This window comes from Myiozetetes cayanensis, unplaced genomic scaffold, assembly GCF_022539395.1.
Source record: "Myiozetetes cayanensis isolate MyiCay16 unplaced genomic scaffold, myiCay2020 scf1, whole genome shotgun sequence".
NCBI classification, from domain to species: domain Eukaryota; kingdom Metazoa; phylum Chordata; class Aves; order Passeriformes; family Tyrannidae; genus Myiozetetes; species Myiozetetes cayanensis.
This window is the reverse complement of record NW_026086604.1, coordinates 30,654,094-30,681,599: the sequence shown is the minus strand read 5'-3', so window position 1 is coordinate 30,681,599 and position 27,506 is coordinate 30,654,094. Positions and strand designations below refer to the sequence as shown.

The 27,506-nt window shown below is 40.1% G+C and overlaps 1 protein-coding gene across 3 annotated transcripts in view; it reads right to left on the bottom strand.

Annotated features, from left to right (window-relative positions):
• STAU2 (staufen double-stranded RNA binding protein 2) overlaps positions 1 to 27,506 on the bottom strand; it is a 172,599-nt gene that overhangs the window by 72,220 nt on the left and 72,873 nt on the right. For all 3 annotated transcript variants that reach the window (XM_050314973.1, XM_050314964.1, XM_050314982.1), the window contains exon 12: positions 14,545 to 14,852. In XM_050314973.1, coding sequence (XP_050170930.1) covers positions 14,545 to 14,852 — 308 coding nt within the window. The remainder of the gene's footprint in view (positions 1 to 14,544; positions 14,853 to 27,506) is intronic.

The window sequence follows — 27,506 nt, the reverse complement described above, 5'->3', positions numbered from 1 at the left end:
TCATGTATAAACCAGGGTTTGGAAACCTTGAAGTCCTTCCCTATAGAACACAGCCATTTGACAAGTTGATTTTTAGTGCAGCAGGACGCCTGCAAGTTTCTGAGAGCCAGGTAAGGACTCTGAACTAACAGGTAGCCTGGAGTTCCATAAATCAGAGATGTCCCTAAAATTGTCAATAAAATCCTCACTGACCTGCTGCCAATTCCTTGGAGGAAACTTCTTTCCCTGTAAATACAACAGAAAATAATATTTGTCTTGAATAAATGGCTAAGTTTTGTAGGAAATAACCTAATAAAAAGATGTAGGTTTTCTTCTGAGCACAATGACTGTAAGTTCACAAAGATAAAGGTAGCTCTCCTATTCCCTGACTTCTGCCCAATGTCACACAGCTGTAAAGATGTCACTGAAGAATAAAAAGATGTACCAGATTTGACTGGGATGGAGCTACTTTTGTTCATAGTAGCTTGTTTAGTGCTATGTTTTGGCTTTGCGACCGAAAGTGCATGGGTAACACTCCGATATTTTAGCTATTGCTGAGCAGTGCTCACACAGCATCAAGGCCTTTTCTGCTTCTCACATCACCCCACCAGCCAGGAGGCTGTGGATGGGTAAGAAGCTGGGAGCAGACACAGCCGGGACAGCTGACCCCAGCTGAACAAAGGAATATCCCATACCACATGGCATCATGCTCAGCATAGAAAGCTGGGGGAAAAAGGCAGAAGGGGAGGGAAGAGACGTTTGGAGAGATGGTGTTTGTCTTCACAAGTCACTCTGGAGCCCTGCTTTCCTGGGGATGGCCGAACACCTTCCTGCCCATGGGAAGTGCTGAATGAAACACTTGTTTTGCTTCACTTGCCTGTGTGACTTTTGCTTTCCTTATTAAACTGTCTTTATCTCAAACCTTGAGTTTTTGCACTTTCACCCTTCTGGTTGTTCTCCATCATCCCACTGGAGGGGAGTAAGAGAGCAGTTGCATGGAGCTGAGCTGCCCACCAGGGTTAACCCATAACAGTCCCTTCTGGCACCTAGTGTGGGGCATGAGGGGTTAGAGATAACAATAGATTTGATCATAGTATGCTATATCAAATTTATATCTGTTTAGCTATTAATTGTCAGGCTCCTGTGCTTGTCATGGGGCTTGCTTGCCTGGCTGTAGATTAGAAACTATTGCTCGTTACTGGCTGCTTTTTGCTTCTGCTGTTTCCTGTTCTCCTTATCATCCTATTCTGGTCTGCCTGGGAACATACCGATAACAGGAACAGGCTGGCAGATGGCCAGGGCACTGCTGCCATACCTGTGCTGGACAGGCTGGATATCAAATTCACAGGACTGTGACTGTGGGTAAGTTCATGCTGGAGCAGGCACAACCAGAAACAGAGGTGGCCACGGAGTAGTCTGTGCCAGAGCAGGTACTCCCTTGCAGGGACTGTGGCCTATGGGTATTGTCATTCTGGGGTAGCTACATCCCTGGGATGGTGGTCTGTGGAGCAGCCCACACTGGACCATATACTGCCCCCATTGACTGTGGACCTGTGAATAATCCCAAACTGGAACAAGGCAGGGGGAAGAGCTCATGGCAATGTTAAACCCTATGGTCTGGCCCAAAGGGACAAGGGGTGAAGACTGTAATGGAAATACCTTTAAATTTTTTAACCTAGGATTTGAGTGGCATTTAACAAAAATTATGGTAGCTGGAACCCCTTGTTGCTAGCCTGGTTAGGAGCAAAGGGAGCAAACCCTATTGCTACAGCCTATTGTTAAATCCTATAACCTGTCCCAGAGGAAGCTGGGGTGGAGACTGTAATGGAAATATCTTTAAATTGTTGTAACCCAGGATCTGAGTTGTGTTTTATAGGAATTACTATAACAGGAACCATCTGAACCAAGAGAAGAAAAGCCTCACAAGAGATGTGAAGGTGCAGCAGTGACCCAATCTGAGCTGTCTTTGGTGCTCAGCAACTCCACACAGCACACCACCTCTCCTGTCCAGAGTGACCATCATAATGGATTGAACAAACATGGACTAAATGGACTCAATGGACTCAATGGACATATTGTGGACTTTTTAAAGGGGTGTTCCACAGACTACGGGGATGATATCTGTGTATATATCACAGGAGAGGAAAGAGTGGGTTGTTAATGAGGGAACATGAGACCTGAGCATGATGTCAATAGTATGGAATAAAGGGTGGAAATTACATTGGTTCTGGCTGGGATGGAGCCAATCTTCTTCATAAAAGCATTTGTAGTGCTAAGGTTTGGATTTGTGACCAAAACACTGTTGATAACACACCAATGTTTTAGCTATTGCTGAGTAGAGCTTCCAAGTCAAGGCCTTTTCTGCTTCTCACACCACCCCACCAGCAAGCAGGCTGGGGGTGCACAAGAAGTTGGGAGGGGACACAGCTGGGACAGCTGACCCCAACTGACCCAAGGGATATCCCACATCTATGACATCCTGTTCAGCGATAAAAACTGGGGAAAGGTGGAAGGAGTGGTGTCTGGTGCTACGACATCTGTGTTCCCAAGTCACTGTGACATGTGATGGAGCCCCGCTTTCAGGAGATGGCTGATCATCTGCCTGCCCACAGGAAGTAGTGATTGAATTCCTTGTTTTTCTTTGCTTGCACACACAGCCTTTGTCTTTATCTCAGCTCTCGAGTTTTATCACTCATGCCCTTTTGATTCTTTCCCTCATCCCACCAGGGGGGAGGGAGTGAGCAGCTGTGTGGCGCTTAAGCTGCCCACTGGAGTTAACCCACAACAAAAGTCTACAGTAATTGGAACATCAGGCAATAGTTTGGTAATTGGTGAAAGTGCAAACTTCCCATCAGAAAAAACCCCCACAGTTTCCAGAAGAGACAGAAACTGAGATAATGAGGACTTTGTCAACCGTTTCTAAAGGTGTTTATACTCCCTATGGGCAAGAGAAAAATATTGCTGTTGAGATTATTGTACTGGTCATTGAGCATGGCACAGTACAAACATACAGGAGGATAACACCCTCTGCCAAAGGCCAGGTTTCAATACTTTTGGTGATGATAGAGCACAACATCATTCTGCACATCATTTTACAGAAACGGAACAACGCGCGAGTACAGTGATAGTACACCTGACTAAGAGCCAAGGCACTGGGACAGGAAACAAAAGCCTGAATCCACAGCTTGTTTTACAGAAGTAAGTACTGATAATACATGGTAGCAGAGTCACTCAAGGTATTTCAAGGGAGTTAAAGAGTAAGAACTCATTATATTTTTTCAATATAAATGTCATTATTTCTCTCTGCCCTTTGAGCATTAACACTGAGGTGAGTCAGCTGATCACAGTTCCCTCTGGGCCTGACTGTATGCCACAGTTTCAGAACAATTTCACTAATATTTGCAGTCTGGTCAATCTTGCTGGAAAATAAGTCTCCAATGGCTTGGGGGGGTGGGGTTAGATGCACAAGTATACACATAGAATTATTGGGGGGTTTGACCCCATATGTGGATGAAGCAATATTTTCTTTAACAGCCTTATTTCAAAAGTGTTCTCTAACACTATTCTACAAACAGCTTCACTTTCTAACATCCTCATTTTTCCTGATTTTTGGGGATAGGATCTTCAAAGCACCATTTATCTAAAAACATTTTGCTGACATAGCTTTCAAATCTGTATAACATTAATGATGCCGGGAAGCCTGATGCTATAATTTCAAAGGCTTCCCTTAATTATTGTTTGTTTTTTTCTTATTTGAATGAGTGATGTGACTTTTGTACTCTCCAGAACTAGCCCATTTTCCACAATTACAATCGCAGCCCAACAGTGGCCACAAACTGTCTGCAGTCGACACATTCAAGGACAGAACAGTATCACTTGGTGATACAAAAAGTACCACTTTTGGGATGACTTTACAGCTTTAAATGACATGCTATTAGCAACCATAGTGCCTATGTCAATTTTAAAAATGTTATTTATGTGCTTTTTAAAATTTGACCTGCTCAGAGAAATTGTCCATTATGTACAGATCAGATCAAAACTACAACTCTTTCCTTGAAATTCTCTGAGGGTTGAATTTCCCTGAAATTCTCCTCACATACCTCAGAAGTTAGATCCAAGCACTCCCAAATTTAACCTTCACAAAGTGTTTAGTTTTGTTTAAAGCCATGCAGTGAAAGCTTTGAATTCAGTGTCAACCCTAATACAAGTGTAGAAATTTAGTTTCAGCCTACCCCTGCCAACAATTCAAACCCATGCCCTGAAATGTATGAGCCACAAGTAAACCTGACTCTAGAGCATCCAGCAGGGCCTCTCCTGTGCATGCAGTCACTCAGAAACATGTGCCATTGGGGAAATGAGAAACACTTGGAAATGCCGAACAATAAAATATTAAGTCTATCAATTTCTAAAATGGAACAGTTTAACCACTAAACAAGTGTGGAGGGGAAAAAAATAATTGTGTAACCATTGCATTCAAAGGAATATATCACATAGAAACTATGTCCTGTGTGAGGTTTTGCTACGTGGCCACTACAGAAAAAAAGTTAAGACCTCCAAGCCCTGCAAAAGGAACAAGGCAAATATGGCTGCACTGGGACAGACTATGGGCACTCAATCATGGCTTTTTATATTTTACAATCTTTGCTTCATGGAAGCTCCAAGTGGAATCTCCTACTGGACTACCTGCTAGTTACATTTTGCCTAAGTAAAAAGTGGAGGTTCAAGTTATTCATGTGCAAACAGCTTCTCTAAATGTTTCCATTTAAAGAAACTCTCAGAATAATTTACTGCACTTAAAAAGTCAGCAGAAACAACTGAAACTTTCCTAATCTGATTACAAAACAATGGTCAAAATACCACACAGTCATTTAAAAGTAACAGTTTTACCAAAACTAATTTTCCTTTAAACCATTTCCAGTCAAAGTCTGCAAAACAATTAACTTGTAGATCATATTCATAAATATGAAGCAAGCAATAAAAATGCTTTATTCAGAGTTTGTAAAGGCTTGCTTTAAGTATTTGTGTTTAATTATCACTGGTAATTTGAGGCCTGAGCTTTGAAAGTATCCAAGCTAAACACCTGTTTTTCAGTGACACTGAGCTGCTGCTTATCAATTACAAATACCTTTAGAATAATAAACCATAAAGAATAAAAATGCAATTTTTTAGTACTTAACTATATATTGGTCCCAGTAACTCTTAATATTCAGGGCTTACATTAGAACATGGCTGAGATCATACACAAACAGTTTAGAAGAATTAAGTAACCGCATTTTAGAGATGTGTCTCCTGCAGCTCAAGTAATTCAAGAAAACCATTCAAATAAGCAAATAACATTGTTTACATTTACAAATGAAACATCATATGAGTATTTATTGATTTTTTTAAAAAATTCAAAAAATACATTGTAACAGAACAGAATGTATACGTTCTTCAATGAAAGACAAAACTACGGTTATCATCTGGACCAGAATACAAATACATGCTAACAATTTAAAAATCATTTTGGGTCATTCAGGAAACATGAAACAAGCTAGCTGTTTGCAAATGCAGTAGTTATCTACTTAGTAAATAAGCCTGACAAAGTTAGCCTGTAAAGAAATTGGTTTTTAAACTCTTAAACACAAAGAGCTTTCTAGGCTGAAATGGTGAAGAGACCTGTGTTGTGCACCCAACAGGCCACTGAGCCATTTCCCACAGAGGTTCTATTCACTGCTCCACCTCAGCTCAGCCACCCATCAGCAGCAGTTTCACATCAATAACCAGGCTTATTCAAGCAAGGTGTTAAAAATATGCTAAGATGATGTAAAACCATCAGTTACATACACAGTGGATAGATGTTAATAATTGAGATTCTGTACCAAATTCCTTGGTTTGTATTAGGGCCAAGTAAAAAGTAGTAGTCTAGTTCATGGATAAAACAGATTATACTTTTTGGCTCAAGGCAAGACCCTTTAAACAATTTCTACATAAGCATCTAGAATCAAAGCATGAAAAAAACCAGGACAAACACAACTAATCATTTTACAATAACCACATACTGTAGGCAAGTAGGAACCAAAACAGTAACATAAATTGTGCATCCGTTCTATGAAAATAAAGCGTTACTAGTAGACACAAGCAATCTGACAAGATGTGAAAGTGAGCAGTGAGAACTTCAAGGATTGAATTCCTTTCCATCAGAATTGATCTGCTTCTACTGCAGGCAGATAACAAATGGAACTCAGGAAAACTGAATTCCTACTAGCAGCTTAACTCTACTACAGTGAGGCTGAGGCTTTTATCATTTGTTTCATTAAGTGACATTCAAACTAATGAAGCAAAAATGACATTTCAAAAATGAAGACCAAAGGAAAGCTGAATGTATATTTTAGACAGAAACAGTCTTAGGTCAAATCCACAACTGATGATATCTGATGTAAGCAAACGTTATTTAACTATGCTGCTTATACCAACAGAATATCTGACACTATTCCTTGAATCCTAGCAGCCTCTTTTAAGTCACTTCCCATGAATGCATACTTTGTAAATTACAAAAAAAAAAAAAAAAAAAATCCATTATCAGGCATGCAAAAATTCCAACAGAAACACCCCATTTCCAGAATTTGGTTATATGATCAAAGTACATATGCTAGAGCATATGAAACCAACCTTTCAAATGAAACAAATTCACAATTCTGAAAAGGGAAAAAAAACCCAAATGAAACAAAAACCTATAGCACGAAAAATATATTTCTACGTATTTGGTACTATCCTCTGATGGTACAACACAGTAAAATGAGCCATTACCCATATACACATATAAATTTGCATGCAATGTGATGGGGAAGAGGCTTCCTTTTCCCATCTTCCACACCGCAGAAATGACTGGATGTACTACAAAGGCTGGCACTATGAAATGTAGGCTATTTGCCACTGCTGAGTGCAGGTTATCAGTGATGAAGGACTCATGCACCGACCCAGCATGGTTCATCTTACGTTCTATAATATTAACTGTGATAGCAAAAACATTCTGCATTGCTCTGACACCAGGCCTACGTTCACTACTGAGCAAAATGTGGTTTTCAAACGTCCTGATCCAAGCCAGGATAGGATTAATTTTGCAGTACTTAGGAGGGAGCATGGCTAGGACCCAGAAGTTATTCTACACCACCTCACATCATTGCTGGGGGTGGGGTGGAGGGATTCTCTTCCAGGGAAAACAGGGTCCCTTTCAGTTTAGCAGTGTGGAGGAGGAAGTTGTCAAGTGGTCAGATGTTGTCTATTGTCGAAGGGTTTCCGCGTGAATCCTTCATTTCTTGCACCCTCTGCCATTAGTATTGTTGCTTTTACTGTTAGTTTTCTTATCTCATTGCTGTTTCCAGTAAATTGTTCTTATCTCAACCCTTGATATTTACCTTTTGGGCCCCCAATTCTCCTCTCCATCCCACCACAGAGTGAGAGCTGGAAGGGAGGGGGAGGGAGGGAGCGAGCAGCATGTGGTTTGGAGAGTCGCAGTGGGAACACTAAATTGGGGAGTACCATTCCTAAACCACGACAGACTTTTTTGGCCCCCAGTGTGGGGCATGAAGGGTTGGGATAACAACAGATCTGCCCAGAGCAGGTTGGAAACAAACTTGATCTAAGTATTTGTTGTATTAGGCACAGAGCCACTGATCACAATGTTGCTTGGTCTGTTTATATGCTTGTGGTACCTAACCCTGCACATATTCTCAAATGTGCTGCTCAAGATGGTTTTTTTCTTGAGCAGGAAGCAGGATCAGGATTGCTTTGTTGCTATACTGTGTGATATCAGCTTATGATATGATAACATCAAAGGCAATAAGGGTCATTTGGGATGTGTATTTGATGTTGCCCTTCTGCCCTTATCCCAGGTGCTACCTCTGGGAGTTCATTAATAATTGTACCCAGTCTGAGAGGGAAACAGGGGAGGATGATTTTCCCCAGCTTTTCACCCCTTTTTCCTCCTTCAGGCCTGTTACAACAGCTTTCGAGAATTTTCAATTCCCTTTGGATGTTAAGGAAAGCATATTCTTGTTGCTGTGCCTGCCAGGTCCCCTCAGTGTGGTCCACACCATGTTTACTTAAGGAAGAGATTTCTAGGAAGGTCATTCAGAGATCCTCCCTAAGAGCTGATAGTCATGAGTGGCATGGAATGTGGGAGAAAGCGGGCTAGTTTTGGGGGAAATTATCTATTTACAACTATAAGATCCTGATAAAGTGACAGAATATTTGCAAGGAGAATGCTGTGGCAACTCCAGAGAGGAGGAACTTATTGAAATGTATTGGGCCCTGGCTACTCTTTACCGGACACAGTCAATACTAGACAGCACCCTCACGGGGAGGAGAAGGAAGGCAGAACAACAGGCACTGTGGCCACCCAAACTACAGCTGAACCATGGGAAGCTTGCAGGCTCTTTCTCTGTTAAGAGGAGAGATAAACAGATGCTACAGCCCTGTGTGTTGGAGAGGACCTGGGGATGGAGGCCAGTGAAGATAAAAAGCCTTGAAGAGAACAGGAGGAGTGTCTTTCTGAGGCATTGTTCTTCCCTTATAAGTCTAGTGTTCTCGACTTTGGAACAAATTTTCCTGAACTCCTTCCACTGTTTGGCATTTCAGGGGTACCTGTGTGTTATCTTATTTCACAATTAGGGATAATCATTCTCTCAAGGATGATCTAGTAGTGCACCCAAGCAGGTGGAACACCATGGAGAAAGTTATTCAGTACCTGAATTAACTGTGCTGGAGGTAATCCATAAGAATTCAAATAACAAGCAGTCCCCTGTAGATCCAGATGAGGTCCAGTGTACAGAATCTGTTTGTACAGAGCATGACATCATCATACGCCAGCTCACTGGCATTGATGTCAATGACAGAAGGAGAACAAACAGTGTTTCAGGTGACTACCTGACTGGCAATATGAAGATTGTCTTTTTCCTCCATACCAACCTGAGCCTCAGCTGCGGAAAGAGTGTCCAAGACTGCAGATAGATTTGAAAGACTTGAGCAAGCTAGAGAAGAAATGTCCCATGTCCCACCAGTGTGGACCAGACTCTTCTATTGGGAGCAAGCACTCCACAGAGAGGGTACACATCACCAGGTAAACAATGGTTCTACTTGCATGACCATGGAGAGGACATGAGGAAGTGGGAGGCAAAACCCACCTCTACTGTAGCAGCATGGATACATGAATTTAGAGGAAGAAAACCACCCCAAGAAATTCTTCAAGGGTAAATGCCACTCTAGTTTCCAGAGGGCAAGTCCTCAGACAGAATAGGAGACCTGATGCTACTTCTAATCCTCTTGAAGGGACATCCAGTTCATATTAACAAGAAGTGAGCAATGAGTACTACCATCAAAACTTGAGGGGCCCTGCCTCCAGTCAGGTGGAGGAAAGGGACAATCAGATCTATTGGACTGTGTGGATCCAATGGCCTGGCACATCAGAACCACAAGAGTGTAAGGCTTTAGTTGACATCAGCGCACAATGTATCCTGATGACATCAAAATATGTAGGGGCAGAATCCATCTCTATTTCTGGGGTGACAAGGGGATCACAACAGCTGACTGTACTGTAAACTAAAGTGAGCTTGACTGGGAACGAATGGCAAAAACACCCCATTGTGACTGGTTGTGATGGACTGAACTGTTGTTAATGTCTTAAACATTGTCAAAATCATAGAAAGCCTTTTTGTCAAACTGCAAGGAAGCAACTGCCTGTCTGCAACCACTGAAGCACCCCCCTCCCAACCATGCTTCCTGACTAGAATTTGGACTGTGATGCGAGCTTCAGATAAGACTACTGTTTAATTTTCTCAGGTCTGAGGAGAAGTAAACAAGGCTCAGCAGGTGGTGGAGGAGAAGGGTTTTGGGTGTGTGATTGCAAAATCTCTCCACACCAAAGCAAAGGAATAATCCCCAACCACCCCCTGGAAGACCATGTACACACAGGACATTCACATGAGAGGCAGCTGAAAAGGGGTCATAAACCATTAAAGACCCCAGACTCATTCCTGATGCCCTTCCACCACCAGTGGTAACCTTATGCCACTGCATGTGATCCAAGTGATGAAACAAATCCAGAGCCTGTCACAAGAGACTGCAGAGCTTTGCCCTATTGAGGTGGTGTCTGGACATATCCTGAATGTATATTAATCCACTGGACTCTATGCTGTGTGGGACCCTCATCACAAGAAGACCAGAAGAATGGAATGCCACTGGGTCCACGGAGTGCTGATACATTTTCTATTTTAATCTCTGTCATTCTCTTTCTTACTCCCCCACCCCTTTTTCTGTTTCTGTCTATCTCTCTGTCTCACATCTACTGTTAAATAAAATCCATACTGTTCACTTTGGCATATGGTCTCATTTGCACCTTAATTTGGGCAAAGGTGTTTCTAATAATTGTAATAACTGGATCATAACATTGGCCCAGGGGCCCTGCGCATCCTTGGCACAGATAACACCAGGAGAGAGCATTTCAAGGACCCAAAAGAGCATTTTTGGGCTCTTAGAATAGATACCGTGGAGACAGAGGAAATCAGACAGCTGAATACCTTGCCTGGTCTCTCAAAGGACCCTTCTGCTGTGGGACTGCTGAGGGTTGAAGAACAGTTACTGATGGCCACCACAATGGTGCACCATCAGCAACACCGCACCAACCGAGACTCCATGACCCCCATCCGTGAGATGATTCGTGAACTGGAGAGCCAGGGAGTGGTCAGCAAGACTTGCTCACCCTTTAGTAGTCCTATATGGCCCATGAATAAGTCCAGTGGAGAGTGGAGACTGACAGTAGTCTATCATGGCCTGAACAAAGTCACACCACCACTGAGCTCTGCTGTACCAGACATGCTGGAACTTCAGTATGAACTGGAGCAAAGTGGTGCCACCATCAATATTGCTAATGTGGTTTTCCCCATTCCTTTAGCAGCAGACTACAGGTCACAATTTGCTTTCACCTGGACCCAGTACACCTCGAACTGACTGTCCCACTGGGGGAAACTCAGCCCTACTATTTGCTGTAGACTGATCCCTACTGCACTGGAAAAGGCTTCAGAACATTTGCAATACATTGATGACATCACCATGTGGGGCAAAACAGCAGAGGAAGCTTTTGAGAAGGGGGAGAAGATAATCTAAATTCTCCTGAAGGGTGGTTTTGCCATAAAGTAAACCAAGGTTAAGGGACCTGCCCAGGAAATTAAGTTTTTAGGACTAAAATGGCAAGATGGACATTGTCAAAATCCAATGGATGTGGTCAATAAAATAGCAGCTATGTTCCCACGAACCAGCAAGAAGGAAACACAGGCTTTCCTAGGCACCATGGGTTTTTGGAGGATGCATATTCCAGAGTATAGTCAGATTGTAAGCCCTCTCTATCATGTGACATGGAAGAAAAATGATTTTAAGTGGAGTCCTGAACAAGGTTTTGAACAAATTATACAGGAGATTGCCCATGCAGTAGCCCTTGGGCCAGTCAGGATGGGCAAGATATGAAAAACACACTCTACACTGCAGCCAGGAGAATGGTCCTTCCTGGAGTCTCTAGCAAAAAGTACTCAGGGGTGAACCCCGGGGTTCTGGAGTGAGAATACAAAGGACCCAAGACCTGTTACACCCCAACTGAAAAAGAGATACTGGCAGCTTATGAAGGGGTTTGAGCTGCTTCAGAAGTAACTGGCAGTGAAGGGCAGCCCTCCTGGTGCCTTGACTGCCAATGCTGGGCTGGATGTTCAAAGGGAAAGTCCCTTCCACGCGTCATGCCACTGACGCTACGTGGAGTAAGTGGGTCACATGAGCTTGAATAGGAAACACCAATCGCCCACGGATCTTGGAAGTCAGTATGAACTGGCCCGAAGGTGAAAATTTGGGACTATCATGATCATCAGAGGAGGAGAAGGTGACATATGAGGAGGCCTCACCATATAATCAGCTACCAGAAATTGAAAAGAGATACACTCTCTTCACTGATGGTTCCTGTTGTATTGTAGGGCAACATCAAAATGGAAAGCTGCTGAATGGAGTCCTACATGGTGAGTTGCAGAAGCTATTGAGGGACAAGGTGGATCAAGTTAGCTTGCACAGGTGACAGCTGTCCAGTTTGCTGTAGATATCTCTGAACGAGAGAAATGGTCAGTGTTCTACCTCTACACTGACTAGTGGATGGTAGCAAATGCTCTGTGGGGGTGGCTAGACAAATGGAAAAAGACCAATCAGCAGCACAGAGGTAAACCCATCTGGGCTGCTGAAGTGCAGAAGACATCTCTGCCTGCGTAAAAAAGTTGGCTGTAAAAGTCCATCGTGTAGATGCACATGTACCCAAGAGTCAGGCTACTGAAGAGCATCATAACAACAGAGAAGTGGATTCAGCTGCCAAGATTAAAGTGCCTCAGGTAGATCTGGACTGGTAACATAAGGATTAGTTATTTCAGGCTTGGTGGGCCCATGACACCTCAGGTCATCAGGGAAGAGATGCAACGTACAGATGGGCTCGTAATCCAGGGGTAGACTTAACCATGGACACCATCATCCAAGCTATCCATAACTGTGAAACATGCTGCAATCAAGCAGGTCAAGAGAGTAAAGCCTCTGTGGTATGGGGGATGATGGCTGAAGTAAAAGGCCTGGCAGATCAATTACATCACACTGCCGCAAACCCACCAAGGCAAGCACTACATGATCACAATGGCAGAAGCAATCACTGCATCCTGTGCCTTATGCCACTGTCTGCAACACCATCTTGGGCCCTGAAAAGAAAGTTCTGTGGCAACATGGCACCCCAGAGAGAACTGAGTTGGACATTGGGACTAATTTCAAAAATAGCCTTATAGAAACCTGGGCCAGAGAGTACAGCATTGAGTGGGTACATCATATTCCCTACTGTGCACCAGTATCTGGGAAAGCTGAATGGTAGAAAGGACTGTTAAAAACCACATTGAAAGCAATTGGGAGTGGGACCTTCAAATATTGGGATACACATTTAGTGAAGGTCGCCTTCGTTAGGTTAGTTAACAATAGAGGTTCTACCAATCAAGCTAGCCCTGCCCAATCGAAACCTCCATGTACTGTAGAAGGGGATAAAGTCCCCATGGTGCATATGAGAAATGCATTAGAGAAGACAGTTTGGATTAGTACTGTCTCAAGCAAAGGCAAATGTATCCATGGGGTTGTTTTTGCTCAAGTACCTGGGTGCACTTGGTTGGTAATGCAGAGAGATGAGGAAGCATGATCTGTACCTCAAGGGAATTTGATTTCTGGGTGAGAACAGTCTGCAATGTTGAACTGTGTAGTATTAGTTGCTGAATGACACTGCCACTGTATGCCATAATTAGCACGGACAATGAGGATGGACTGCTCCAGATACACCAGTTGTGAGCTCCTAATGCAGCTTGCAACCAGCCAAGAGCACACCAGCCCTCCTGCCCTGGGAGACATCTAGGATGGATGGAATCCACAGTCATGGACTAAATGATGTCAACAGACATCTTGGAGGGACAGCCATTGACTCTGGAAAGGATACCTGTGCTTGTGTATATGTGTCTGTCTATCTATCGATCTGTCTATCTACCTATCTATCTATCTATATGTATATAGTTGGAAGGTGTAGGATTTCAGCATGTCATAGATGGTATAGAATAAGGGATGAATAATGTCCTGGTTCCAGCCAGGAGATGGTTAATTTTTGCAGTACTTAGAAAGGGGCATGGCTAGGACCCAGAAGTTATTCTACACCACCTCACATCATTGCCAGGGCAGGGAGAATCAATTCTCTTCCAGGGAGAACAGGGTCCCTTCCAGTCAAGTAGCATGGCAGAGGGCAGAGGTCGGGTATCCTCTGTTGTCAAGGGATTTCCATGTGAATCCTTCATTTCTTACACCCTCTGTCATTAGCATTGTTGCTGTTACAGTTTGTTTTCTTATCTCGTTGCTGTTTCCAGTAAAGTTTTCATATCTCAACCTGTGATCTTTACCTTTTGTGCCTCTAATTCTCCTCTCCAGCCCACCACAGGGGAGGAGGAGTGAGTGAGCAGCTCATGGTTTGAAGAGTCTCAGTGGGAGCACTAAACTGGAAAGTACCATTACTAAACCACAACATCAAATTACAACTAAGAGGTTCAGGGTGGTAAGCAAAGAAATTACTTTAATAACCCATCCTAGACAACAAGCACAAAGGTAAGGTGGTTCATTGGTACCTTCTGGATCAGAGTCGAAGAGAGAAACCAATGCCAAAGCAGTATGTAAAGCTTCTATTTCGAAGAGATGAAGGCTCTCAAAGAAGTGTAAGTAAAAAGCATAATTTAAGCTTGTAATTATTTGAAGAGAATAGACAAAGAAGAGAAAGATGGGCTGCAGTAAGATGAATGTAAGGAACGAACAAAAAAGAGAAGGAGGGATGCCCATATTGGTGCAGAGTTTTATCTCCCGGACCCAGAAACTGCCTCAGACACCATCTAATTTTACAAGATAAGTTACATGCATGCCCACATTCAAGAGGGCAAGAGTGAAACCTTGATGGCAATGCTACAATTCTGGCTGAAGAGCTTCATTTTCCCCCTCCCATACCTGAAAGCCTTGAATCCTTGCCAAATACTCCAGTTGTTTTGAAGGCTGCACTGTAGAACAGGGGGAAGCAGGAGATACTCCTTTTAGACCTATGGCTTCAGCAGTTGGGGACGTTCCATTCATGAGAAGTTCCCTGGCAATCGTAGCCGTGCTATTTGTTGTAGGAGATATGCTGAAGAAAGAGCTGGAAGTCTGGCTCATTTCTTTGGACGACAAATAGCTTACAGTGGTACCAGGGGCTGATTTGTTGCGGCTTGCTTCCATCTCTTGATAAACGTCAGGAGAGAGATGGAGTATTCCCTTTGGTGCTGAAAACAAAACCAAAGATCATTCTTATTACTCTAGAATGGGTTTGACACATATACAAGTTTCATTAACATATTTTACAGTGAAAAACAAAGTAAGAATTTAGAAGGAGTACCTTTTTTTTCACAGTAACTGTAAATGAAATGGCATAATTTATTTAGAAACAAAGCAGATCTGAAGTGCCTCTCTTTTTCCTCTTCCCCAACTCCTTTTAAAAAAGTACAAACCTGGATTTTAAAACTGTGGCTAGCACAGAATACACAACATGAACAAATAATGTTTGGACACCTACAAACCATGAGGAACAGATGCTACTTCAAAATAGTAGCACAATCACTATTTACCTACATTTTCCTACCTCCTTTCTGATACAGTAATTTAGGCTGTTTTTTCACAAATAATTGAAACTACTTTGTATGAGCACCATTGCCACCAAACGAGTTTCGTTTTCTCTCCAACCTACAGCTGCTGTTTGTACTCTCCCACTGCTCTGTTGCTTATGCCAGCACCAGCACCTGTAGGATCATGTAGGGATGTTCATGAGAACAAGCTGTTGGAGGTAGAAGAAGGGCAGAGTGGTTTCTTGTGGTAGCAGCTCTGCCTGACGTGCTGGTTTAAAGTGTTTGCTGAATTACAAGGGCAGCCTGTGGTTAAAAAACTTTCAAGTTGCCCTGCAACCAAATTGTTAACTGTGCTAATGACTCTGATGTGACTGACTGCTCTGAAGTGAAGAGGAATTTATTTATTTATTTATTTATCTGTATATGCGGCATCCTACAGTTTGCAAATAGCTACTTGCTTTTGAGAATGTTTAAACTGAAAAAGAAAAGGATATGTGTGCCATCATTACTATCAACAGGAATTACAGTAGACATTAAAAAGAGCTAAATTCATTTATGTGAATTACTTTTAAATATTTCCAGTGATATGTAAATTAGGGACAATGTGTCTACATTTCAAAATTTTGAGGATATTTTTAGAAAATATCTCAACCTTAAACCTGCTTGGAAACACAAGTACATACTTGATCAGTTTTGCTGATATTCCTGTGTGTGTAAATGTGCAGAATTAAGTATGATGTTTGCTGGTTTTCTTATACAATGAAGCATTTGTTGGAAACACAACTAACCAGTTAGCTGATACAAGAGGAAGACCTTTTCCTTATTATTAATACATCATAAAATGAGCTTGAAATGTGTAATTTCTTATTAAGAACATATTTTAATCTTCTAGCATATATCTGAAAATAACATGAGTGAACCTGAGCCATATGGCATTTCATTCTAGGCATAATAAAACCTGTTTGTTACCTGATTTAGTAATCCCAAGAGAAATCAAAGGGTTCAATGGTTAATTCTCTTGCTGCACATATTAAATTAATTTCAGAATGTAGAATAAATTCAAAGAAGAAAAGGAATTTAATTTCCAGTACCTAGAAAGGATTCCTCTAATAGTAGTAGCACAAGTAGTACTTTTAAATAAAATGTCTACCACAAGGAGAAGACTCAAAAAACATTACCCATAATTAATGCCTTTGTTTTCAACTATATGGTGAAAATGGAAGTTCCTCACTGCCAACTCAGCAACTGCTTACAGGTGAATCTTTTAATTGATTGACTTGCACATTTGGCTTTTAAATTCATATTGCTTTCAAAAATCTGGAACTTCTGCTTATACCATTCACAAAGACATATCTGTTATTCACCTGATTGCTCTCCCCACCTACCTTCGTAGGGCTGAGGAGCTTGGTTGGACCCTGAACTCTAAGAGTGTTTTACGCAGTCTAGAACTGGCTCCAAAGCCAGTACACTGAACTCCAGAGCTGAATTTTAGAGCTAAACACAAATTCAAGACAATTGTACTCAGAAAGATGGAGGACAGGATCCCTAAAATTTTTTTTTTCTCCATCTGGCACAATTTAGAATATAATATTATAGATAAAAACCTGTGTAAATACATAGCATTATTTTATGGCACAAAATCACTATATGATAAGACAGATTATATACTCTTTTTCTGAGGCTATAGCCTCCAAGGCCCACCCTGCTCATATATTAGCTTACAAAACCAAACAGCAACAATAATACTGAGTGGCAGATGTTCACCACCTCCTAAGAACTGCCCACTGTAAATCTGATTTCCCACAAATATTTCAGAAACAGAAATGAAAACTGAACAAAAGATAAAAGTCTACTTGTTTAGAAATAACATGATATTAGCCTCCCCCAATCAATTTTAGAAAAACATAGTACAATATTAACTTCAAAAAAGTTTAAAGAAGTTTAAAATCAAGTCCAGTGCCGCAGATGTCTGTTCCATTGATGTAATATTACTTAAAACAAACATTTTACATGCTTTCTCAGCCATTTCACTGTTTTTACATGATCCACCCAAATATCTAACTGCTGTCTGGAACAATGGTTTGGAATACTTCCAGATTACTAAGCTTTCTAAATGTTAAAATAACTAATATGCAGCATATGATGAATAAAAAGATATTGAGCCGAGTATAGCAAATGTTCCTAAAGTACTGACTTTAATGGTGATGTTAAATTAATAATAGTACTATTACACTTTGCAACACCTTACTGCTAAAGACTTCAAAGTGCTTTATAAGCAATAATTAATTCAAATCATACATTGGCTCTGAGAGGCAGATATTATATTAACATCATTGATTATCTCTGGAAACAAAGTAATGTAATATTCTAGACATTACATTAATATAGTTGCAGGATATTAACTTTTTATATTCAGGGCCTATGTTTCATAAAGTTTCTTACAAACTTGTTTTAAAAAGCCAACAAAAACTTGATCTCTTTGAAAACTTCTATCAAACATATATTAATTGTAATTAATTTTCTATTTTTAATATATTACTGAGGATTTTTTAACTATCAGTCCTCATTGTTGCCTGCTTACTTCAACTCAGTTGTATTGCAGGAGAGTGTATAAATATATTTAGTTGCAGTAGTAAAGTTATCACACGACAAGGAGTACAACAACAACAGGGGATTAAGTGCAAGAACAAAAGAACTCTTCAGAAATTATCTTAATGAGTCTTCTAACAATCAGTTGATTAAAAAACATGGGAGAAAGAAATGCTATCCTCTAACACCTTTATGCATTGCAGAAGAACATCTCCAGGTGAGTGTTTTCATATTCTCATCAGTTTTCAGCAAAGAAAAGAAGCTGGACTTTTCTGTCCACTAAATATTTATCCCAAACTAACTTCACCATATTCCAAAGGTAGAATCGTAATTACTAGGAGTCACAGAATCTATAACAGACCAACAACATTGTACCTTCTGCTGGACATTAACTTAGAGGTAGATTCATGAAACATGTTAAAATAATTTCCATTTATATTATTTAAACCTGTGGGCAAATGTGCTACAAAAATACACAGGCTAGCTATGCAATGTAATTAGTAACATTTGAAAAGCATGTCCTACTCATTGTTGGCCCTAATTGTTAGCAGTCTCTCACAATCTTCTGAAGTCTATGAAAACACACCAAAGACCTCCCTTACCTAAGAATAAATTTCTTCATCATCCATTATCTACTTTTGCTATCAGTACTAGACAACTGCAAAACAGTTTAGACTCCAAGGCAAATGTATGATTAACATATAAAATGGCTCAACTATCTTTCATAAGCCTTCCCCTGGAAATGTAATCTCAGTGCTTTTCACCTTTTTTCATATCAGCCATAGTAGAGGTGGTCTCCAAAAGTTCTGTTTGAGTGGTGTTATTTTTATCCCTTATCCTTTCCCTGTTTTCCCTTGGCTGGGAAAACAGGAGGACCTTTCAACAAAGGGGTCCTCCCTTGTCTGGAATTCATGGAAAACAAAACTAATCATGAGAGGAACTTTCTGCATGGGGAATGGGATGAGGAAGGAGAACAACTGACAGTATTACCAAATGAGCCTCAATGTAATAAGACTCTGCAAAAAAATGGAATTTGCTGATACGGGGACAGTGACAAGTTACCCCACCACGGTGGGCTGCTAGATTAAGAAAAGTTCAGAGTGATAACAGCATTGCCTGCATGCTCACAGGTATTAGTGTCTACATGGGGACCACTGGTGACCCATTTACAATTTTCTGTTTCTGTGAAGAAGATCAGAAAACATCAGAGGTTGAGATTTCAGTTCTCTCATTCAGGTCCACAAGATGGCCTATAGAATCAGGCTTGTGTCGTCAATCTGCACATACATATATATATGTCTGCACTAATTTTCTTTTTTCTACTTGATCAAGTACCACAGGGATACATTTCTTCTGCTTTCACTCAATAACTTCTCCTGGTTCAAGGTCACTCATTGACTTCTCATGTTTATGAACACTTGGTATACTTGGTCTAAACCACAACTTTATTCTTTCTTGGAGAATACAGTTTTGTCCCTAGGCTCTTGCTTATCCTATAGGAAAGGTATACTTGTTCATGTGTCAGAAGCAGTGTCAGCTGGTATGTGACTTCCCTCGACACTGCTGAAGAGCACATGTTCTTCCCTGCACTACCATCGAGTGACACGGGGCACCAGCATGAAGGAAAGCTTTCATGTCTTGTGTAATGACACAGAATAAACCATGATACAATTCTGTATGTGACACGCTCATAAATTAGGTTTAGCACCCTGGTATTTAAAATAACCCTTCACTGGATGAAGAAAACACTGTTCATAAAGAAATAATCCAGTATTTTTGGAACTCAATAAAATACTCAATGGATAATCATCAAAAAGCTCTTTCAGATCATGCTATCTGTCTTCACATTGAATAAAGCCTTCTTACAATGTGCTACTTAAAGTACAGGGTAAAGTCTTGTAGTAAGGCAAAAAGAAGGAAAGTTTAGAACCAGATCTCATCCTGACTTCACAATTTTGTAAGTTAAAATGGACAAGAACTTAAAAGGCATGGAGGACACCCACATGCATTAACTAACTCCCTAGAACTGGCAGGTTCTCAACATGCCCTAGAATAGGGCCCATTACAAATCCACTAACAGCAAAAGAGAGAATTTACAAAACCAAGTAACTACTTCAATAACAAGACTGAAAAATGTAAATATTATAATAAAAAGATATTATCATTTTATAATTCACTCACTCTAAAAGCCTATTCATATACTGGAATATTTTCAGATTTTATTACCTCAATAGGAAATCAGAAAAGGTCAGTCAAACAATTGAATAGGCAAATAGTATGGCCATTACGTTCTCAGCAATTGTCTACGCACAATCTTGGCTTGAAATACCAGATGCAATCATTACCTACTTAACACAGCTATCCGTGGTATTTCTAAGTCACCAGCTACTCCAATATTCAGACATGAAAAAATGTTTTGTCATTACACAATGCCATTCAATCAAAAGATATTTTCTACATGACTCTAAGCAAACCAATGTTATATAAAGCCACTCATTAAAATACTAGTTTATTTAACCTTAAAATAACCATGACACTGAAGTAAATACTATTTAGTTCTCCATGAAGTCAGGTCTTGATAACTTTAATTTCACTGGACTATTTTCTGCATAGCCAAAACAGAAATTGCATTATTGAAGAAGACTTAAATTGTATAAATTTCTGCAACACTTGGCATTTAATTCTTGTGAGGAAAGTGTTTTGAATTCTCCCACAGCTTTCCTCCTGCTTGGAAACATAAGATTTTGGTAAAAGTAAAACCTAGTGTTTGCAGTAGGCAATTTCTACAGGATATTCTATGAAATATATACCAATAGACAGATGAAACATCTACACTGCAATTTTACATGGTAATTTCTGCATCACACTTTTCCAACAATATGTCAGTGTACCACTTAACCAAAGACTAAGACGAAGCAGGTTCAGAAAAGAACTAATCTAAATGCAGAAGGAGGGACAGTATTCTTATCAGTAAAGAGGATCAGCAAATTTGGAGCAGGAGCAAATCAAATTAATGAGCTGGCAGATCAAGCTGCTTGTAAAAGCTGCAAGCAAGTGATGTTTGTGGGGAAGAAGCAATTAGGAGAGTGCCTTAGTGCAACTGGAGGTGACCTGTGCAGGCAAGACTACTATTCATTAACCAATTAGGAGGGGAATGGGAATGGTGATGATGATGAAAACAAAGGCATGACCCACACCAAGAAGAGATGAAAGAACGAGCAAGTCTACTAGACAAGGACAGAGAGGTTGCTGAAGCTAAGAAGGTCAAGGGGGCCATCAACAAGCACAGCATAGGTATGAGTGAAGATGAAATCAGAGGAGGAGAAAGCGGTGGGGGAGTGGAAGTCATAGGGACAAGATGTTTGATGTAAAGGAAAGGGGATGGAGGAAAGAGTGGAGAATTAAGTCTTGGTTTTGACAGCAATAAAGTCTCAGTTCAGGCAATTCAATTTTTCAAGGACATTATTATCGTAGACTAAGGGTGAGGTACATGGTGGGTTCCAGGTTGGGGGGAAGGGCATAGGAAAAAGAGAAAATACTTCAGAAAAGTGAAAGTATTTAGAGGAACACTGTATTGACGTGAATTATGTGATCCTGCTCCGTTTGGTCAGCTGAAGGCAGAAAACCAAATGCAAATAATTTGCAAAATTACATAATTAAATTTGAGAGTTAACATCAAAAAAGAGCTCTGCATTTCTACTTCACATGCAGATTTTTTCAAAGGAATAGGCTAGAAACCTTGAGTAAATGTAATTCTTACTGGAATTTTAGGGGACTGGGAAAACAAAAAGATAAATTATTTGAAATTATCTCTACCCACAAAGATGACTATCTACTGTCATGGTGTCATGTTCCCTCTTTATACATTTTATACATCAAAAGCTTAATGGTTAAGCAGCCTCCTAGAAAGCTGCCTCGAGTTCCTTCTCAGCCTGTGGGCATCCAAACCACAAGCTGCACAGCCCAAGTGTCTGTTCCTTACATATGCAGAATCTATACTACTCAAGAGCCAGGTAGCAGGTTGTTTGCAACACTTTTTCTTTAATCTGTATCTAAAATATGCAGAATATCTGTAAACCAGACAGAGAACACCAGAATACACATCTGCATCTTCATTCACAAGAGTTTTAATCAACAGAGAAATTACAGAGTCATTCCTTTAGATCACTCCTTCCCTGTGGATTTCTTGATTTTAACAGCATGTGATTTTTCCTTTTTTTGTCTGCAAATCATATTAGATACAAGTCTCCCAAAGGTGGCTGCCATTATCCCGATTACTCTGCATCCCATTAGTACTCTCCTTCTGCTAAAAAGAAGGAAACAGATAAATCTAAGTCTCCTAATGTTCTGGCCATATGCTTAAAACACTGGGCACTTTATAAATACACAGTGTACTCTAAACTCAGTAAAGAAAGCACCTCTGAAGATGCAAAACTTGCAGGACTTCAAATACCTAACTGAGCATCTCAAAAGGGGAAACATGGGAAAAGGAGGAGGACCACTGCAGTTGTCAACTTACACTCCAGAGTTGTGCCCAAATCCCACTCACACACAAAAATGATAATTTGGCTCATCACTAGTTCTCAAAACAGGAAGTAAAAAAACCCACATTCCCTATTTTGTTAATATGAGGTGGTTTCTAATATTAGGTGTTTCAGAAGTTTTTTCAACTATTTCAAAAAATATATGCAAGTTGCATTTATTTCGTTTTATGCTGGATAAAATTATCTCATTCTCATCACTAGATGAAACTGAAAAATTATACATCAGTTATTAATAATGCCTAATACAGCATGGATTTCCCAGCTTCAGTAATTCAGGGAAGAAACGGAGTTGGAGAAATCTCCTTTGCTTCTTAATTTAATTTTCCCATGTCTTCAGTTAGAAAGAAAATTTAATTAGAAAATTAGCACATCAACTCAGCAGTTACAAAGGCAAGGTGTTTTTCAAACATAACCAGCTGCTAGTAAGAGACTCTAGACAAGGTTGTGAGACATACAGAGTGCAGACAAGTGGTTCAGCTGATGGAACTACCCCAGTGATGATATAATGTTCACCTGACTGTTTGCTAAAAAGCCCTCCCAAAACAGAACAAAAACCACCAAAATCAACAGATGGAAAACTACCGTTCTATGGCCTGTGTTTCATCAAGTAAGCGGTGTTGTCAATACCTTTTACTGTGGTTTCTATTCAGAATGGTAAATAATTCAGCAAATGTTTAGTGACGTATCAATCTACCTCCTAGCAAGAGTGCATTATAATTGACAATGTTTAGTAGGTTTGGAAGCAATTCAAAAGCCAAGTCCAATGCAACAGCAATACTTAGTGAGCAAGAATGCTTATGATCCACTGCAAATCACGTTTGAAATACACCCAAAAGAATTACATATTTCAGCAACACACATAAATTTCAATTAAAAACATTTGAAATACAAAAACCCAACTTTATTCCCAAACTGTAGACTCCTGTTACTGTTCATGGAAATACAGTATTAAATTATCTACTAGAAGTCTTCACCAAAATCCCCAGTTGAAAAATAAACATATAGAAGACTATTAAAAATGTTTTTATAAAACTAGTGAGAGCCCAAACTAGAAAGTTCATATGAATTTTGTTTCCTTCAAAATGAAGATGCATTAGTATGCAAAATTTCATAAATATATTATTTATATTGTGTTTATTTTCTCCCAAAAGCTGATGAAGAAACATCTGAGTAAGAATCTGAATGTAACCATAAAATTAGGGCTTACAATAACACCACATATTTTTGTAATTTTTTTATATTTCTTATATTCTTGATCTATTATTGAAGTAGATTTTTAAAAATACTAAAATGGATTTGATTTACAGAAAAATCTCATATTTTCTCATCACAAACTTAAGAAACTCTTCAGAATATCTATCAGTTTTTTAATCTCCTTTTTTATTTTTTTTTTGTCACTAAGAACAACTGTATGAGATCAAGTATCTTTGTTCCTCAGGAGATCATCTGCTCCTGCTGTTCATTTACCATCTGAAATCATAATCATCTGTTGGTGACAATCTTATCATCTTCACAGTAACTAATTTTGATGTCACAAACAAACGGCTATGATTTCAGGTGGTGAAGTAACAGCAGGAGCGGATGTACTCTGAAGAACAAAGACTGTAAAGTCATGCATGAGTCCCTAGTAATAAAATGTTAGGCAAGAAAAACAAAGAGTCTGTCCTTTACAGAGAGGTAGGATTGCCCTAAATGCATCTTTTTTTTAATTAACAGTTTTTTAGTACTTACTTTGTGACTCCCAAAATTGTTGGAAATAGGCAAGGGAAAAACTACACTATAAAAAATCAAGGGTAGGAAACATATAAAAACAGTTATGGTCATTTTTTTCCTTGTTAGAATTATGATATTAAAAAAAAGCACTGTTATTTTTTACTTTTATTTTTATATTGTTCCTCATAGCTCATCTACAGCTTCTCTAGAACACATACTGGAGGATGTTTGTGATTACTCCATCCAGAAATTTAAAATGAAAATATGTTCCCATGAAAATGCACTTTGCATTAGGACTATTTGTTTCATGTCTTGTTTTTGTTGATAACTGCTTAAGTCAAAACAAGAGATAAATGAGCATTCTGTTTACAGTAAACATCTTCTGTATGGTCTAAAAATGCTTTTGGTCTGCTCAGTCTCTCAAAGTCTCTTCCAGAAGCATTAGGGAAAAAATCTCAGTGAACATTCTTGCCATTTCACATGTAAAAAATGTCCATGATATCCCAAAACAAGAAACAAATAGATTTAAGTTTCATCTTTCTTTAAGATTGTGAAATGAAGAGGAAAGGTGAACCTGTGGGAAGAAGCTTTGCCAGTGAGTAGGAGGAACAGAAGTGAGGTTTGCCACAAGGATAACCGCAAAAGTAACATGATAGAGGGGAGCAGGAGAAGTTAATTTTCAAGGATATTTAATAGGAAATGCTAAATATATATTGGCTAATTGGGAAGATACAGACTGTATGGTATTTCTCAGCAAAAACACACTACATAATAACAGTGCAATGAAATCTCTTCTTCAACTGTGCTAAAATATAGAACTGTTATGATTTTTGATTTTGTTGTACTAAAGTATACAACTTCTCTCTACTATTCCAGTTTTGTTTGACTCAGATGGAAACACTGCATTATGCATACACAGAAAGACTATCTGTCTGCAGAAGCATGGAACTTGTTTGGAACTGCCTTAAACCCTGCACTTCACTGGGAGAGATCATGCATGTAAGTGATTTCTTTTATTCAAAATGAGAAGACACTTCTAATTTCCTCAGTTTTCCTCGATCACAAAGCTCTGAAGTTATCTTGGACTCAGGGGCTTAGGGAAAGATCAGTGGGTGTGCACAGGGAAAACTCTTACTACTAGCTCTTTTCAGGATTTTTTATGTATTCCCTGTTTGGGAAACTGACACATAATATTCTATTAGAAGCAGAGAAGGCAAAGTGTTCATAGGTAAACATGTACTGGCAAACCTTTCCCCTACAAAATATTAGCACTATTTAAATAAGTAATCATGTCTGGAAAACTAGTGAGAAATATCAAGTAGTACTGCATAGGTCTTCTCCAAATGCAGGAATCCTCTGATCTCAGTCATGGCCTGAAAAACAGGCCTCTTCATAGAGCCATTCAGTAGGAAGGTATCAACTGAACTTACTGGTTAACTAAAAAAGATAGAAAAACGTTCTGTATGTTTTCTACAGTTAAGCTGTAAATGTTAGAGAAAATACCCTAGAAGAGAAAGGCCCCTCGGGAGGTGAAGAGTGGAGAAAATCAGTGAAAAAAAGCATATGCCTATTGGTAACACTTTGGGTTCAAACCCTTCCTATTTTGCAAGAAGATAGTACAGTCTCACCGAAATAATAAGTGGTACTGAAATAATCTATTCAACATCTTTGTTGGTGACATGGACAGTGGGATCAAGTGCACCCTCAGCAAATTTGCTGATGACACCGATCTGTGTCACATGCTGGAGAGAAGGGGAAGCCATCCAGAGGGACCTTGACAGACTTGAGAGGTGGACCCATGCAAACATCATTAAGTTCAATAAAGTGCAAGATCCTGCATCTGGGTCATGGTGATCCCAGGCACACCTACAGGTTGGGCAGAGAACTGCTTGAGAACAGCCCTGAAGAGAAAGACTTGAGAGTGACACGGTTGATGAAAAACTCAACATGAGCCAGCAGTGTGTGCTCGCAGCCCAGAAAGCCAAATGTGTCCTGGGCTGCATCCAGTGTGGCCAGAGGGCCAAGGGAGTGATTCTACCCCTCTACTCCACTCTTGTGAGATCCCAGCTGGAGTACTGCATCTATCGCTCTACTCCACCCTTGTGAGATCCCAGCTGGAGTACTGCATCGAGCTCTGGGGTCTCCAACATAGGAAGGACATGGAACTTTTGGAACAAGTCCAGAGGAGGGCCATGAAGCTGGTGAGAAGACTGGAGCACGTCCCCTATGAACACAGGCTTAGAAAGTTGGGGCTGTTCAGCCTGGAAAAGAAAAGGTTGCTTGGAGACCTCATAGCAAACTTCCAGTATCTGAAGGGTACCTACAGGGAAGCTGGAGAGGGACTCTTTGTCAAGAACTGTAGTGATAGAACATGGGTACAAACTGAAAGAGGGGAAATATAGGTTAGATGTTTGAAAGAAATTCTTTACTGTGAGGGTAGTGAGACACTGGAACAGGTTGCCCAGGAAAGCAGTGGATGCTCCAACCCTGGTAGTATTCAAACCAGGTTGGATAAGGCCTTGAGCAACCTGGTCTAGTGAGAGTTATCCCTGCACATGGCAGGTGGGGACTAGATGATCTTTAATGTCCATTCCAACCCCTTGCCATTCTATAACTCTATGATTCTATGATACACTTCAATCACCTGAGTATTATTAATGTTGCCTCTAGATTAGAACCCTCAAGAAAGGGGTTAAGACATTAAGCACAGCGGTTTCTGAACAGCACTAGAGATACACCTATTGACATGCTAGCTACATCTCCTTTGACTTCCAATTTACTTGTAGATCAGAAGAAAATGCAGGCATTCTGCATCCCAGAATGAAAACCTCTTTCTGTACTGTGGCCTCTGGTGGTTGCAAAAAGTTCTGTGAGCAGGTCAATCTCTGAAAAGTAAGTTAGTTGGTCAGCACAGGTTTAAAACATAATTTTGTTGATCTTGTCTCCTGTTGAATGAGTTTGCCTTTGTGTTCTCCTTCTAGATTTGGATTTACACGTATAACTGTCAAAGTTGTCTTGTCAGATGAAGCCTGAGAAAGGGATCGTTTTTTCTCTCTGGTGTAGCAGATGATTGTGGTGTCATTTATAACTACTAGACTACAAGACACTGCAAGTACAGAAGAGAAAAGTTAGAGGTCTTATTCTGCTGTCTTAAACTCTAATAAGTTAACATTTGAAGATATTATTATTTAAAGATATTTCACAGGCCTTGACTTAGAGATTTTGACAAGGTAAACAGAAGTCATCTACAAGTATTGATGTGGGTTGATCACAGAGCTGTAAAGAAGCAATTAATAAGAAGTCAGATCTTGTAGAATACTTCCTTTCAGGGAAACACAATGGCATGTGGTGAATCCAAGATTACTTTAAATATTAGCAAACTGTTGAGTGAGTTGAGGCGCAAATTATTCCTCAGGTCCTGTGACTGGGAAAACCACATATATACTGAAATACCTTAAAACCTGCTTTT